This window comes from Callorhinus ursinus, unplaced genomic scaffold (genome assembly GCF_003265705.2).
Source record: "Callorhinus ursinus isolate GAN/ISIS: 27379988/994484 unplaced genomic scaffold, GSC_fseal_2.0 scaffold31, whole genome shotgun sequence".
NCBI classification, from domain to species: Eukaryota; Metazoa; Chordata; class Mammalia; order Carnivora; family Otariidae; genus Callorhinus; species Callorhinus ursinus.
Window position 1 is genome coordinate 13,312,655 of NW_027397093.1, and position 13,758 is coordinate 13,326,412.

A 13,758-nucleotide genomic window follows, 5' to 3' on the forward strand; every position below is an offset into this window, starting at 1 on the left:
TTTGAGATTTTGTTGAAGGCCCAAGGAAATCTTAGGTGCCATTTCAACACGTGAAGCAGAAAATATACAGGTGCTCTGGGTGAGAGGCACTGCCTGCTTTTTCAGCTGACTTTGGAACCACTGATTACATGTTTCATTCTCAAGGAACCTCGGGCTCAGATAAGAGAAGTGACTTGTCCAAGGTCACAGGGCCAGACAGTGGCAAAGCTGGGACTTGTCCCCTGGTCCCCTGACCTCTAGCCAATGCTCCTGTCCCTGCCCTAGAACACCTGCGTATTCATGTCAGAACCACATTCTTGCAGCCGGCTCTAAGCACAGTTCCCACCAGCCATCCTGGTAACATAAACAACGATCATCACACCCCCCTGCACGTAGCCGCCCCTCCCTGTGTCTTTCACTTCTCAGGAGCTTTCCTCTGCCCTGCTTCGTGCTAGAAGTCACCCTTTTCCTACTGCTGCTCATTTTTGTTCTTGTTAATTTTTGGTTGCTGCCGAGAACAAATGCAAAAAGAAAGGCAGAGACACACTTCGGATTTTGCTCACTGCATGTTTTCATTTTTAATTAAATAAGTCAAGTAAGCCATCAAGTGATGGTTCACATTCTGTTCCACAAAGCAGACCCTGACCGGCGGTGGCCCTTGCATTTCCAGGAGACGGCAGATGGCAGCCATGGCAAGGACGTCTGGGACGTTTGATGGCAAGGTGGCTGAGCAGAAGGAGGTGCATGCTACACATACACATGTGTGGACACATATGTACACACATGACCACGAAGGGAGTGCCCCCTACCACGTGGCCATGAAACATGAAAACAGGGCCGAGATCTTGGCAAAAAGACAGAGTTTGCGGGATCCAGGAGGGAGCAGGGGAGCCAAGCAAACTTGGCCTAGAACATACAGACGAGATGGAGACTTCTGGGGCGCCCAGTTCAAGCCCAATGGCAGTGGACGCAGGGTATTTTCCCAAGTAAAATACCTGGTCTACATTATGAGCCGGGCCCATGGGGATGGCACCGCGTCCACATCCTTGGAAACCCACAACTCATTCGTCCCCCAGGCACAGTCATGGAATGACAGACGACACAGGACCAAAGGATCTCCAAGCTCTTAGGGCATCTGAATTTGCCAATTCTGCTTCAACCTTCTGAGGTAAAGGGCAGCTCCCACTGTTCCTGACCCTGGGCAGCCGAGAGGTGCTGTGGTTGCAATCAGGAAGCCTTCTGCCTCTCATCCGGCTGGACCATCTCCCCAGCAAACCCACCAACGTGGGACCCTCGGAGTTCCGTGGATGCTCCTTGTGCTTTTTGCAGATCGGCAAGACCTACTTGGCTTCTGCAGATGCATTTCCCCGTGCCCTGCCCCTTCTCTTCCTGACCCAGAATCAATCCCTTCAGGACATGCCTTTGCTTTCAGCCTTGGGGATGGGAGCAAGGGACTGCCTCGGGGACGCGGCCATCTGCTCTTCTGCTCCCATTCTTCATAATCCAGGGCCTAGCAAGGGGCAGGCCCTAGGGTCAAGACAGGCTCTAATGTGGGAAAGGACCACCGGGGCTGGAAGAGACCTCTGGAATCAGGACCCGACTATCTGATGCTTACCTCTCCAGGCCAAGCACCCATCTATTGGCACAGGGATCCCCTGACTTCCTGCTGGAACTTGCTCCATCATCAGACAGGACAGTGGTGGTGGGGAAAGATGCCACTGTAATGGGTTGGGTGGGCCCTCTGCTCTCCGGGGTCCTGTCAGCAGCTGCCCCGTTAGACCAGCCCCTGGCGGAGGGTACTGGCAGGGAGTAAATCTTCATTAAACATTTTTTTCCTATTCATTTAGTTATTTATTTTCAAGTGTATGTATCACATAAAGGGTGATTTTGTTCATGTCCTCAACCTTAGTAAGAACTTGGTGATAATCTGCAGCGGCGGGGGCAGGAGGGTGGGGTGGGGTAGAGGGGGAGTGCCACAGAGCTGCCAATCTGCGTATGTTTTTCTCTCTGTGGGGACTCAGGGACCCTGGTCCCCACCGACTGTTCCCAAAGACCCCCGCCCCCAACCTGGTGCCCTTAGCCCCTCCAAGGTTTACAAACAAGGCCAGAGGAGAAGCCAGGAAGAGGCGGCCACAGTGACAGCCTGTGGGTGTTAAGACACTGCCCTGTCTCACTAAGGCCTGGAATGTTCTGAACTATTTATATAGGCCAGGCTAAAGAGGTCTTCATCAAGAAAAAGAAAATGAGTAAACACTCATTGCTGAATGGGCCAAGCTGGCAGCCCCAGAGGCAAGGCCTCAACAGCTCCCTCCGCCTGTCGGCAGGTGGACTCTCTGCAGGCGGTGGGGGGGTGGGGGTGGGGGGGGGGTTCCCGTTAGAGCCAGCCAGAGCAGAAGAGAAGCCCGGGGTTGGCCTCGATGGAAGAGGCGGCACTCGCCCCAGATGGACCACCTTCCTCGACCCAGCTGCCTGCTGAAACCCCCCAGCGCATACCCCAACCAGGTCCCCCAGAGTGTAAAGTCAGTAGTTGCCCCTTCCCCAAACCCCGAGGGTTCCCAGGGCGCTGCTGAGCGCTCTCTTGAGTTGTGTCCTGTTTCAGACACCAGGGCAAAGGGAATACAGCAGAAAGGGCCTTCAATGTCACATCTTCCAAGCCGTAAGAAAAAAACCAAGGTACCTCCTTAAACACCACCCCAGGGCCCGTGCAACCCCCCGCCCTTGGGGTTTACTCTTCTCTTGTATTCTGAATCATCATCTTCCAGTGTCCTTGTGTGTATGGCGCAAGTCAACGGTTTCTATTACTATTTCGTCTTTCTTGATTTGGGTACAGCTTTGAGTCCCTGCAAATAATAAGGTATTTAATGTCTCTTTATCACAAAATCAATAAATTAAGTCAACTTGCAGTGTACAAATTGTCAATATCCTGAGAAATCCCAAAGGTCCATTTTTGGCACTGTCCTCAGAGCCTGGGGATGGAGACCTTGGCCCCAGAGGCACAGGAAAGAAGGAAGAAGTCTGCTATCCGCACCAGGGGGGCCCCAAGAAGAGCCCCAGAGGGAGGTGCCTTTGTCCCTGCCTCAGCCCCCACCAACCACAGGTGGGACACTGCAGGGAGCAGGGGGGCTGGGGAGGAAAAGCCAGCACTTCTGTGCTCGCCAGAAACATCCTGGTCTCGCTCTGCCCGGGGTCAAGTTTTCAGGGCTGGAGTCCCTTTGGACCCCAAATTTGAGCCAGCTCCCTGCACAACTTATTCTGGGACTGGAAAGCCAACACTGGAGACCACCTTGAATGGCTCTAGTCCATGGTGATGGAGACCCAGCAGCTCCAATGCAGTGATCAGAACAGACCCCACAAAATGGCTGCGGTCCTCACCATCTCAAAGAGCAACTTCTGGCCAGGACACACTCCCCATGGCAGCACCAGCTGGACTCAGATCCTCTATTTCCCTCGTGTCCGTATTACTCAAACCGAAACTCAGCCCTCTGGGTTTGACAACAGGACAGATCTGACAGAGGAGTTGTCCAGGAAATCAGAAACAGCCCTTGGGAACTCGTTGTGCAGCTCTTCAAGTTCTGAGGGGGACTGAGTTCTGCTCCCCAGTTTGGGGACATTTGCTGCTTGGCCATAGGCCCCTGACCCCCTAAGAAATGCATTCGGACCTGGAAGAGATGTTCAAATCTGGCCTCATCTCAGGGAGAGGGCGAGAGCTAATTTATGTTGCTTCTGGACCACACAGCAAAGAACCCTGGCGGTTTCTGAGATTCATTTCACACGGGGCTCAAACAGAAAAGCCCGCGGGGCACTGCAGACTGCCATGTGGCTGCCTAGGCTCTGATCCTTCCTCCCCCTCCTCTCCCTCAGGCAGGAGCCAGAGTGCTCCCTGCTGGTCCTCCCAGCCCCCTCACACCCAGACTGCTTCTGAGCTGCACTCCTGCAGAAAGAAAATCAAAAACAAAGCCACAAAACAAGATACCAAACTGTAAGTTTTTTTTAAAAAAACCCAAACAAAACACCCAGCCTATCCCAAGTTGAGCAACACTCTTCCCAGAGCCCTAAAAGTTGGAATTCCCAGACTCTAACCATGTAACCATGGTGACCAACCTCTGTCCCCTGTCTTCTCAGGGGAGGGGGTATCCTGATGTGACTTCTCCCCCAAGAGCGCTCCGCACTCTCTTCTGGGCCCTGCCCCGCACGAGGCCTGGCTGAAAATGGCAGGACTCATCTGCTGCCTTTTGCCTCCAGTCAGGCCCGAGGCAGCCTTCACACAGGGACATGCTCTGGGGGAGCCAGCCCAGCTGGGACGGGGCATTTGGGCTGTAGTCATGTGAGGGTTGGCCACACCATTTCAAAACATCCTGCCTGCCAGCAGGGAGGATGTGAATAGGCCAGAGGAGGTAGCCAGGAGAAACCAAGGCGGACAGGGGCCGCAGACTCAGCCCTTCTGTGTCTACCGTTCAGTTCCAAACCTGGTCGGGAACAGGGTCATGGTCTGTGACCATGTTTCCTTCCCCAACCCCAAATAATTCTAAAAATGTAATGAAAGTCTCCTCTTGAGGTGTGTGATAGTTAAATCCCGTGGGCATAAAGCAACAGGGAAGCTTGCCTGTGTATGTGTGTGTGGATTTGGGTTTCTACATTGTTTGGGTCTGTGTGTGGTATACGTAGAGGCCTTGTCTTTACACACGTATGTGTGTTTTACAGTTCTGTGCAGGGCTGATTTCATCAGTAACCAGCACGGCTCTTCCACTTTTGAAAATACTGAATCATTCTTGTTGAAAAGCCCCAACTGCCATCCTCGGACATTCTGGGCTATTCCAGTCCCTTCCCCAGGGACCCATGCGGATTCCACACTGGATTGCGAAGAAATCCAGAAACTGAAAGATGACCGCTGAGTACAGCAGGAGGTCGGCTGTGACTGGTCCCGGCCCACAGCCCCTTCTGGTTCAACACTGGGACTCTGGCCCACAGGGTCTGCAGGCATTTATGGGTATTTTGTGTGTGTGTGTGTGTGAGAGAGAGAGAGAGGCTTGTCGATAGTTCTGGGCCTGCGTGGGCCTGCTCTGGAGACGGCAGCCCCTTAGGTCCGGGCCTGGTGGCCCTCACGGGACAGGCGCCGTCCGGCGCTGGGTGACAGACCCCAGGCCCCAGGCTGCGGCGGGGGAGCTAGCTGGCCGGGGCGCCTACTGCTACTACCCCAGGCCGCCCGCCTGCCCGCCCTCCGCGGGAGCCAGCATCGCACGGCCCGGCGGGATGGCAAGGGTGGGCCCTTCACAAGGAGGGGTGCGCGCGGGTCCGGGGCCGCCTACGTGACCCAGAAGGTTCCGCGCTCCTCCAGCAGGCTGACGGAGCGGTTGGTGAGGGCGGCGGCATCCCGCGCCAGCCGGTAGCCGAAGAGGTGCATGGCGGGGCCGCAGGCGTCCTGCACCACCTGCGCCAGCTTGAAGGGCATGCTGAAGCGCCACTTCTCGAACTGCTCCGAGGAGTTCTTCTGCGTGGAGTAGATGCCGCTGCCGTCCTGGGCCGCCTGCGTGTTCCTCTGGATCCAGTCCTCCACCTGCGCCGTCAGGGGGATGCCGGCGAAGCGGTACATCTCGCGCGCCTTCTGCAGCGGCCAGCGCGCCACGTCCTCGTAGCGCACCAGCATGTAGCGGCCGCGCAGCCAGGCGGGCTGCCGGAGGCCCAGCTCCGCCGACAGCCGGATGCTCTCACAGTTGCCCCGCAGCCGCTGCACCTCCTCCTCCCCCAGCCGCCCCTGCCCCTCGGCCAGCCACTTCTTCCAGCCCTCGTACTTGCCGGCGAAGGCCACCATGCGGGAGGCCAGCACGGCCCGCGGGTCCCGCACCAGCTGGATGACGCGCAGGTCCAGCCGGGGGTCCTCGGCCAGCGGCTGCAGGAACTCCAGCTGCCGGATGCGCACGGCCTTGAGGGCCATGTGCTCCTTGCGGCGGCAGGCCTCGGCGGCCAGCGTCACGTTGAGGGGCCCGCAGCGGCGGTTCTTGCAGTGGTACTTCTCGAAGACCTTCTTGACGAAGGGCGTGCACACGGGCTCCTCGCACAGCGAGCGGCTGGAGCCGCGGCGGAACATGAACTGGGTCAGGTGGTCCTCGGGCAGGGGGCTGATGAAGTGCTCCAGCACGTACAGGTCGCACAGGAACAGCTGCTTGAGCACGTCGCGGTAGACCAGGGCCGAGCCGGCGGCGCTGGCGCCTCCCGACTCGAAGGACACCGTGCGCTCGATGTGCCACAGTGGCTCGAAGAGGTAGAAGATGTTGCCCTGCTGGTTGAAGAACTCGCCCACGAACGAGGAGCCGGTGCGGGTGGTGGCCATGAGGAGCACGTGGCGCCGCGGCGGCGGGGCCCCGGGGGGCGACGGTGGCACCTCTCCCCCGACCCCGGCCTCTGCCTCCGCCTCCGCCTCCGCCTCCGCCCCGGCCTCCCCTACTGCCTCAACACCCAGTTGCAGACTGAGGTTTCGCAGGCGGCCCTGCAGCTGGGTGAAGGCCGAATCGAGCTCACTCAGGGACAAGAGGGACGCATTGTCGGCCAAGAACAGGGCTGGGTCGGTGCCGTTGGCATCTAGCAGGGGTTGTGGGATCTGCTTCAGCTTGTCTGACACCCTAAGAGGACAAAGGGAAATCGGAATCAGTGAGTGACTGGGGACTCCATCCCTTGTGCACCCCCAGGCAGCCTCCCCGGGGTGATCTCCCAGAGCCTGTCTTAGCTGGGTTTCCCCAGAAGCTGACTTGGAGGCAAGGATCTGAGTGTTAAGTAGTTTATTTGGGACATGATCACAGGAAGAACTGGTAGAGAGGTAGGAAACGAGGTGGGGAGAAAAAGAGGTCTGTAAAGGGTGAGCAGGGTGTCCCTATGGGCAAACCAACCCCCCCCCCCCGGGGCATCCTGGTAGATAGTGTAGAACACACTGGAGGATTCTCTCGCCCAAGGGACAGGAAAGCTCCAGCTGGCCCTGGCTGAGGGCTGCTCCTGGAGGCATTTGCTCCCTGGATTCCTAGCTTGCCGGTGGGCAGGTCGAGAGAAAGCTCTCTGGTGGAGAGCTGCAGGGGCTAGTAGTAGAAGCCTGTGGGCACGAACTGGAACAGTCCATGCTGAGGAACCCAGGTGGGGCAGTGACACAGTGCCTGCTACACAGCCCAATTCCTAATCTATCCATGGTGGCTGCTTTCTTGCAGGGTGTTGCACTGGGAGAGCACGTCTAAAATCTTTTGTGTGTCTAGCAGGCTCACCAGCAGAGCCACTGCACACAATGGTACCTTGCCAATTTCAGGGGGCAGCATTCCCAGTGTAGCGGAGGTGAGTGTACACCCCTGGAATTTAGCAGTATACAACCTGGACAGCTGTACATGGAAGCCCTGCCCACCAGGGTACATGTACCAGGACCCTGCCTTTCCATGGGCTCACCCTCACCCATGGCTTCAGGCTGGTATAGCAGATGTGCTGTTAATGTGAGGCATCATCCTAGCCAAGAAATAAATTAATAATAATAGCCATGGTCAGTAAGTACTGGATACCAACTGCATGCCAGGCACTGAGCTAAATGTTTTACATTTCCTAATTTAATCTATAAGGAAAGCCCCATTGTTAGCCGTATTTTACAGAAGAGGAATTTGGGACACAGAAAAGTGAATTTGTCCAAGCTGTCACAGCTAACAAACGGCCGGAATCAAGATTCCACCCCAGGCTACCTGAGTCCAGAGGCCAAGTGTCACCCCTGTGCATTCCTGGGGGCGTGGGCCGGACCACTTCCCCGGGCACAGGAGGAGCCTCATGATTACTGGTTGAAGGACTGCCTTTGTAGGTCCACAAAGAGCCCTATAGCTACCCCTCTGCCCCACCCACCCCTCCCTGATAAGGAAGACTTTTGCGCTTGCATCCCTCACCTTGATATGATTTTATTTTCCTTTTCAATGAAGACAAAAACCACCACCACAAAAGCCAGGAAAAGGGCATATTTGCTCCTCATCCTCAGGCTGTGCAGAAAGTCCCGGCAGTCCTGGGGTAAAGCGAGTCCTTTCTCCATGGGGAAGGGTGGGGCCATGGGCCCTCAGCTCAGGAGCATCGCTCGGGACCTGGCTCGTTGTCTTCAGGTGGGGGACGCCCTCGTCCTGTGAAGAGACCGGTGGTGGTCAGGACACCCTTGTCTGGAGGTGAGGAATGAAGAGTTTTCCCACCCAACTTTTGAGGGTTGTGGCCCTGCTTAGCAGCCAGATTCCAGATCCACTCTCCCAACGGATGAGGTGAAATCAGGTCATTTAAAATGCTAATCAGCCCTTGGATTCATTCATCCCACTTCCATCAACTTATCCTTTGACCTCACATGTAACTCAAGGGCAAGTACATGGAAAAGAATGTTCCTTGCACTATAAATGTTTGCAATAGCAAAAGACTACAAATACCTAAACAAAAAATGATGGAGATGGATCTATAAGTGTTGATGTGAATAACCTAAATATATATATTAGATCCTAGGGAGGAGGCCTGCAGGGCCAGCTCCAGGGCAAGTGGAATATTCCTGCCCCTTCCTAATTCTTCTGGGCCTTTCTCCACATACTCATGAAACAGCTATTTCCTGAGAACTCACTCTGTGCCAGCGTCTGGTCTAGGCACTGAGGACACAGCAGTGAGCAAGCACAGCTGATCCATGCCGTCGTGGAGCTGACACTCGGATCGGAAGGGCCACCTGGAATGATCTGGTAGCTGAGATTTATTGAGTGCTTACTACTCTGTGCCAGGTGCCAGGTGCCATGCTAAGCACTTGATTTGCATTTCCTCAATCCGATCCTTACAGAAGTCCCATTAGGTGGCAGCTCTCTCATTTTACAGACCAGGAAACTGAGGTTGAGGGGTTAAATAACTTGTCCAAGTTTCCCCCAGCAGCAGCCCTCATCATCCCTCCAAGATCTAGGTCATTCGAGCCTCTCAGTGCTCCCCAGTCACCCCCACTGTAGCATATATGGTTGGGCTTTCCAGCTGATGGTCTGTCTTCCCTTCCCAGACCGTGAGCCCCCTGAAGTAGGGACTAGCGTCTAGAATGGCACCCAGCATATAACAGCTGCCCAACAAAACACGAGTGAGCAAACCTGTCAAAGCTGGTGCCTGGCTCAGTGCCTGGAGCCTCAGAGGCTGTCAGCATGAGTTTGCAGAATGATGGGCAGAGCCATGCTCCACACACCCTGTGGGGTGTGAGGCCATCTGTCTCTCTGGAAGGATGAGATTCAACGCTGAGTCTGCAGAGCAAAAGGGATTGAAATCCTGACTTTCTGCCCTCTTGTCTTTTGGCTGAGAGTTGCCTGTGTCTGATGATGTGAGGGAAGCAAAAGGAGCTGGGATCCTGGGTTCTAGTCCTTTCTGCATGTCTACCATGCTGTGTAACCTTGTAGGAGTGACTTAACTTCTCTGGGTCTCGGTTTCTTTACCTGCAGGATGAAAAACCTGCACGTAAGGTTGCTGTGAGGAATAGTATCTGGGACACGGTAAGTGTTCATTAACTACAAGAGAGGTGAAAAGGCAGGGGTGGGTGGGGGAAGTTGCCCTCACTGTCCTCTCCCTTCTGAGTCTTTAGTAAGATTAAAAGTTCGGCTGCCTCGATGATGAGCTCCTGCACCTTCTCCTCCCCTCCCTTGCAAGCACTGTTTCTATTTTTGAGTTGTCATCGCGGTCCGCTCCCCCGCCCTGAATAATACAGGGTTCCTAAGAACGTTCCCGGCACTGCCCTAAAAGGAAGAAGCGATGGTGAAAACTCTGACGTGAAACACCAGGCAGGCTGTTGGCACCTTCTCCCTTCCCAGCAGGCTGCCCTTGGCTTCAGCTCTGGAAGCCCAGCGGATGCTGGGCAGGCAGGTGAGGGAGGTTTAGAGGTCCCAGGGGGCATGTGGGAGGTCCTCAGACCCAGGAGGTGGGAGAGGGCCGTAGGGGCCAGGAGGTCACAGGGTCACCAGGGAGGAAGATGGGGTCAGGATGGGGGTCACCTGGCAAAGCTCCTGGCCGAGGCCCTCTGTAAGAAGTGGGTCTGTGACATCTGTCAGCACTAGTCAAACCTTTGTGCTACTCCCTCCCAAAACCCAGGGTGCACCCTTGCTTAGCTCATGGGAAGAATGAAACATAGTTTCCTTCTCTTGGCAGATGCTGCCTCCCAGGGGAGTGAGTACTCGATACATTTTCTCCCCTTCCATCCAGCAAGCGATGTGACAGCCAAAGGAAAAGGTGGGATGCCAGCCGAGGTCCCATTTCCAGGGCACCAAGGCCAATGGGGAAGAAGGCCAGAAGCACGGGCCAGCCCAGCTCTGCCGGGACGCAGCAGGGGTGGGACAGCTCCCCTTGGCCCAGTCATCCCCAGTGCTCAGCTCTGGAACCCTCCCCCGGAGCCCTGCCCTGACCACCAGCCTCACGCTGACCATCGCCCCTCCCCCATCACTTCCCTTCTTAGCATCCTGCTTTATTTCCTTCCGGGACGGAAATGTACTGGTTTCTTGCCTAATTCACCCACTGCTGTGTAGGTTCCATGAGAGGAGAGCTTCGTCCGTCTGTTCCACCTCAGGACTCTGTGCCCAGAATCCCCGAGCCCTCCTCTGTGTGTCCCAGGCACAGAGCAGGTGCTCCAGAATACTTGTGGAATGAATCGATGAATGCCTTTTCCAAAGCATCCAGCCCAGCGGGAGATGCTCACTCATTCTAAGTCGATGGGACATATGAAGAAGAAAAAGCGCTTGTTCCCTAGACGAGCAAATCACGTGTGTGCTATGATTGTGCCCTATGGGTGTGTGCTCTGAGTATATGCCCCAGGGTGTACTACAGACAAATACTACGAGTGCGTCCTATGGGCAAAACTTCACACTTGGGGCTTCACATACATCAGGCTCTCTCTTTTTTTTTTTTTTTAAAGATTTTATTTATTTACTTGACAGAGAGAGAGCAAGCACAAGGAGGGGGGCAGCAGAGGACAGGGAGAAGCAGTGGGGAGCCTGATGTGGGCCTCGATCCCAGGACCCCGGGACCACGACCCGAGCTGAAGGCAGACGCTTAACGACTGAGCCACCGGGGCGCCCCCACATACATCTGTCTCTTGAATTATCACTATCAATCTGGGATGTCATTTTGAGGATGAAGAAACGAAGCCCTGGGGCTTTCAGTCGAAGCCTCTACAGCGATGTGTTAATGATGGGAGGGCAGGAAACGGCCAAGGGTACCCCAGACAAATCTGAGTGAGGGAATACTGCAAAGAAAGCGGGCTGGGCTAAGGCCCCAACTCTAGGCACCAGCCTCCCTATGCTCCTCTCCCCTCGGGGGCCTTTCTAGCCAGGCCTCCCTCCTGTCCTGCGGGGGGTGGGGGGCTCACTAGACAACAGTTTTCTACTTGGATGCCTCCCAGCCTGCCCCTGCCTCCCCTAAGGGAAGGTGGGGTCCCAGAGTTTGCTGGGAACGGAGCTCTGATAAGGGACAGGCCCTGCCAGACATTGCATCAGGCAGCAAAACTCCACTCCCCTCACTTGCTGGGGCCCAGAGCACAGTGGGGGCTGGGCCTCGGCAGGAGTAGGCCCTGCTCCCACCGCTGTTCCATCGGAGGAAGAGCCACACCAAGAAGAGAAGCTGAGAGAGGACAGAAGTCCAGATGGGGGGGGGGGGCTCTGTGGAAGGCTCAGTGTCTGACAGAAGAGTAAATGCTTAGGGGCTGTTGGACAAACCAGTGAGGGAAGAAAAGAGTGAGGAAGTGAATGAGTATCTGGCTGATGGTCCCCTGCGGAGCTCAGGGCCGTCCTTATTCAAGCTTGCTCACATTCCAGCACTCCAGCTTCCTCTCCCAAGAACAAACCCCTCTAGGACCTCCTTACGGGCATGTGCCCAGCCTCAGCCAAGACAGAGACATTGGAGAAGCAGCCAAAGGTAAAGGTGTGTCTCACCTGAGCAGCAATGGACATCCAAGAGCTTGTGAGAAGTTATGGGCCACCGCCACGAGGTGGACCACAGGGCTGAGGGCCAGCCTGGTGGGGACAGGGCTGCCACAGACTCTCAGGGCATCAGCTCCGCCTGGGACAGACCCAGGCTGCCCCTCAGTCCTGTTTTGCTCTGTGGGGATGTGGGGGAACACACTCTCTACCCCCATTTGAGAGTCACTTTATCAGGGCTGGCTCAGTCCTATGAGCAAAACATCCTGTGTAAATCCCAGAGCCAACAGGTGCATGAAATACAGGGCCCCAGAGAACAGTCCTAGGCCTTCCTGTCAGCGAAGGCACTTCCAGCACCTCTCCCACCGAACCTGGGGCCCTCGGCCGGGTCGGAGCTGACCCCCACTCTGGGCTTTGCCCAGTCAGGGCCCGCAGTGGAAGCTGGTATCCAGGATGTCCAAAAGAAATGTGTCCTGTATACCACCTGGTGGGCCCTGAAAAAACATGGCTCTTGTCCTAACACTGCAGAATGTCAGCACTTGGAAATTTTCTTACCGACCCTTCCTCATTTTTTATCTATAGAAATGCAGGCTCCGAGACACCAAGGCATACCAGTGGATGGAGACAAAACTCCAACTACTACATGGGTCTCCTGTCTCCCAGGTTAGTGATGGCCCTGCCCCCCTTTATCACTCTGACTCTCACAGCTTAGCCCACTTAAGAAGCTTCATTACAGGGGGTGGCAAATACATGGTGCACACATCACCGCTCAGCAGTCCTGAGCCCGGAGCAGACATCCCTAATCAATCAATGGCCTCTCTTCAGCTGAGACTGGGATGTAGCCTCATAAACCTCATTGCAGCACCAATCCAGTAGCGTTGTCCTGTGAGATAAAACTGATTTGCCCTTCCAACTTTACAGGATCCTTCCTGGCTACCAAATGAAATTCCTCGCCACCTCTTAGTCTGACATTCTACAGCCTGACCTCACCCTGCGATGCCAGCCCAAACTCTTACATAAACCCTCCATTCAAGCACATGTGCCTTGTACACCCATCCTCCAAGCCTTTCATTTAGCCCATGAGGCCCTTTACTGAACAAAACACTGCAGATTGTAATTCATGGCAAAGGTTACTAAGAACTGTGAAAGCATCAAACATTGAGACCCCTCCCACCAAAATTGTGTTTTGAAAAGAACTGCAACTGACGCCAAGGTTCTTATAACCCCCCTCCCCCACGTGGCTTGTGCTTTCCTGAACGAGAGTGGAGGCGGAGTTACGGAGAGCTTAGGAAATTGCATAGAACCTCTGCCAATCCATTCCATACCACAGTTGGCAAAGATCTTTACACAGCTAATTTTATATTATTACTCACATGCCTTTATATATTTTTAGGAATAAGAGCCAAAACAAAAAAAAAGTCTCAGGGCTTCCCCACAAAATGTTTTTTTGGGGGCTCTGGCAAAATTTGGGTAAGCCCCCTGGAGTGTTTTGTTTTTTTTTTTTTTAAAGATTTTTTATTTATTTGACAGAGAGAGACACAGTGAGAGAGGGAACACAAGCAGGGGGAGTGGCAGAGGGAGAAGCAGGCTTCCCGTGGAGCAGGGAGCCCGATGCGGGGCTCGATCCCAGGACCCTGGGATCATGACCTGAGCCGAAGGCAGACGCTTAACGACTGAGCCACCCAGGCGCCCCCAGAGTGTGTCTTGAGTGTGAACATAATCTGCTATGGGTACCGTAGCAGAAGAAGGTTGAGGCCAGTTGCCTAAGGAAAGCGTATGAGGGTAAATCAAAATGATACATGATGCCCATTTCTTCACACATCAGATTGAAAGACAACATCTTCTGTGATCTTCTGTGCAGGTAATGTTAGGGAGAAAC

General features: G+C 54.9%; 1 protein-coding gene and 1 long non-coding RNA gene across 6 annotated transcripts in view; one reads left to right on the plus strand and one right to left on the minus strand.

The window, feature by feature from the left end:
* Positions 1-532: 532 nt before the first annotated feature.
* Positions 533-13,758, minus strand: part of CHST3 (carbohydrate sulfotransferase 3) — a 32,813-nt gene continuing 19,587 nt past the window's right edge. For 2 of the 3 annotated variants that reach the window (XM_025850159.2, XM_073878856.1), the window contains exons 2-3: positions 7,878-8,102; positions 533-6,596 (exon numbers count right to left, since the gene is read on the minus strand). In XM_025850159.2, coding sequence (XP_025705944.1) covers positions 5,282-6,596; positions 7,878-8,035 — 1,473 coding nt within the window. In that variant the 5' untranslated portion in view covers positions 8,036-8,102 and the 3' untranslated portion in view covers positions 533-5,281. The remainder of the gene's footprint in view (positions 6,597-7,877; positions 8,103-13,758) is intronic. The other variant, XR_003204068.2, reaches the window with a different exon arrangement.
* LOC112807352 (uncharacterized) lies at positions 8,084-10,723 on the plus strand. Of its 3 annotated transcripts, none has more exons than XR_003204071.2 (4): positions 8,084-8,144; positions 9,420-9,470; positions 9,683-9,837; positions 10,120-10,723. It is a non-coding gene; the product is annotated as an uncharacterized lncRNA (long non-coding RNA). The 3 variants fall into 3 exon arrangements; XR_003204069.2 differs by lacking the exon at positions 8,084-8,144 and adding an exon at positions 9,015-9,301; XR_003204070.2 differs by lacking the exon at positions 8,084-8,144 and adding an exon at positions 9,021-9,301 and having other exon boundaries at positions 9,718-9,837.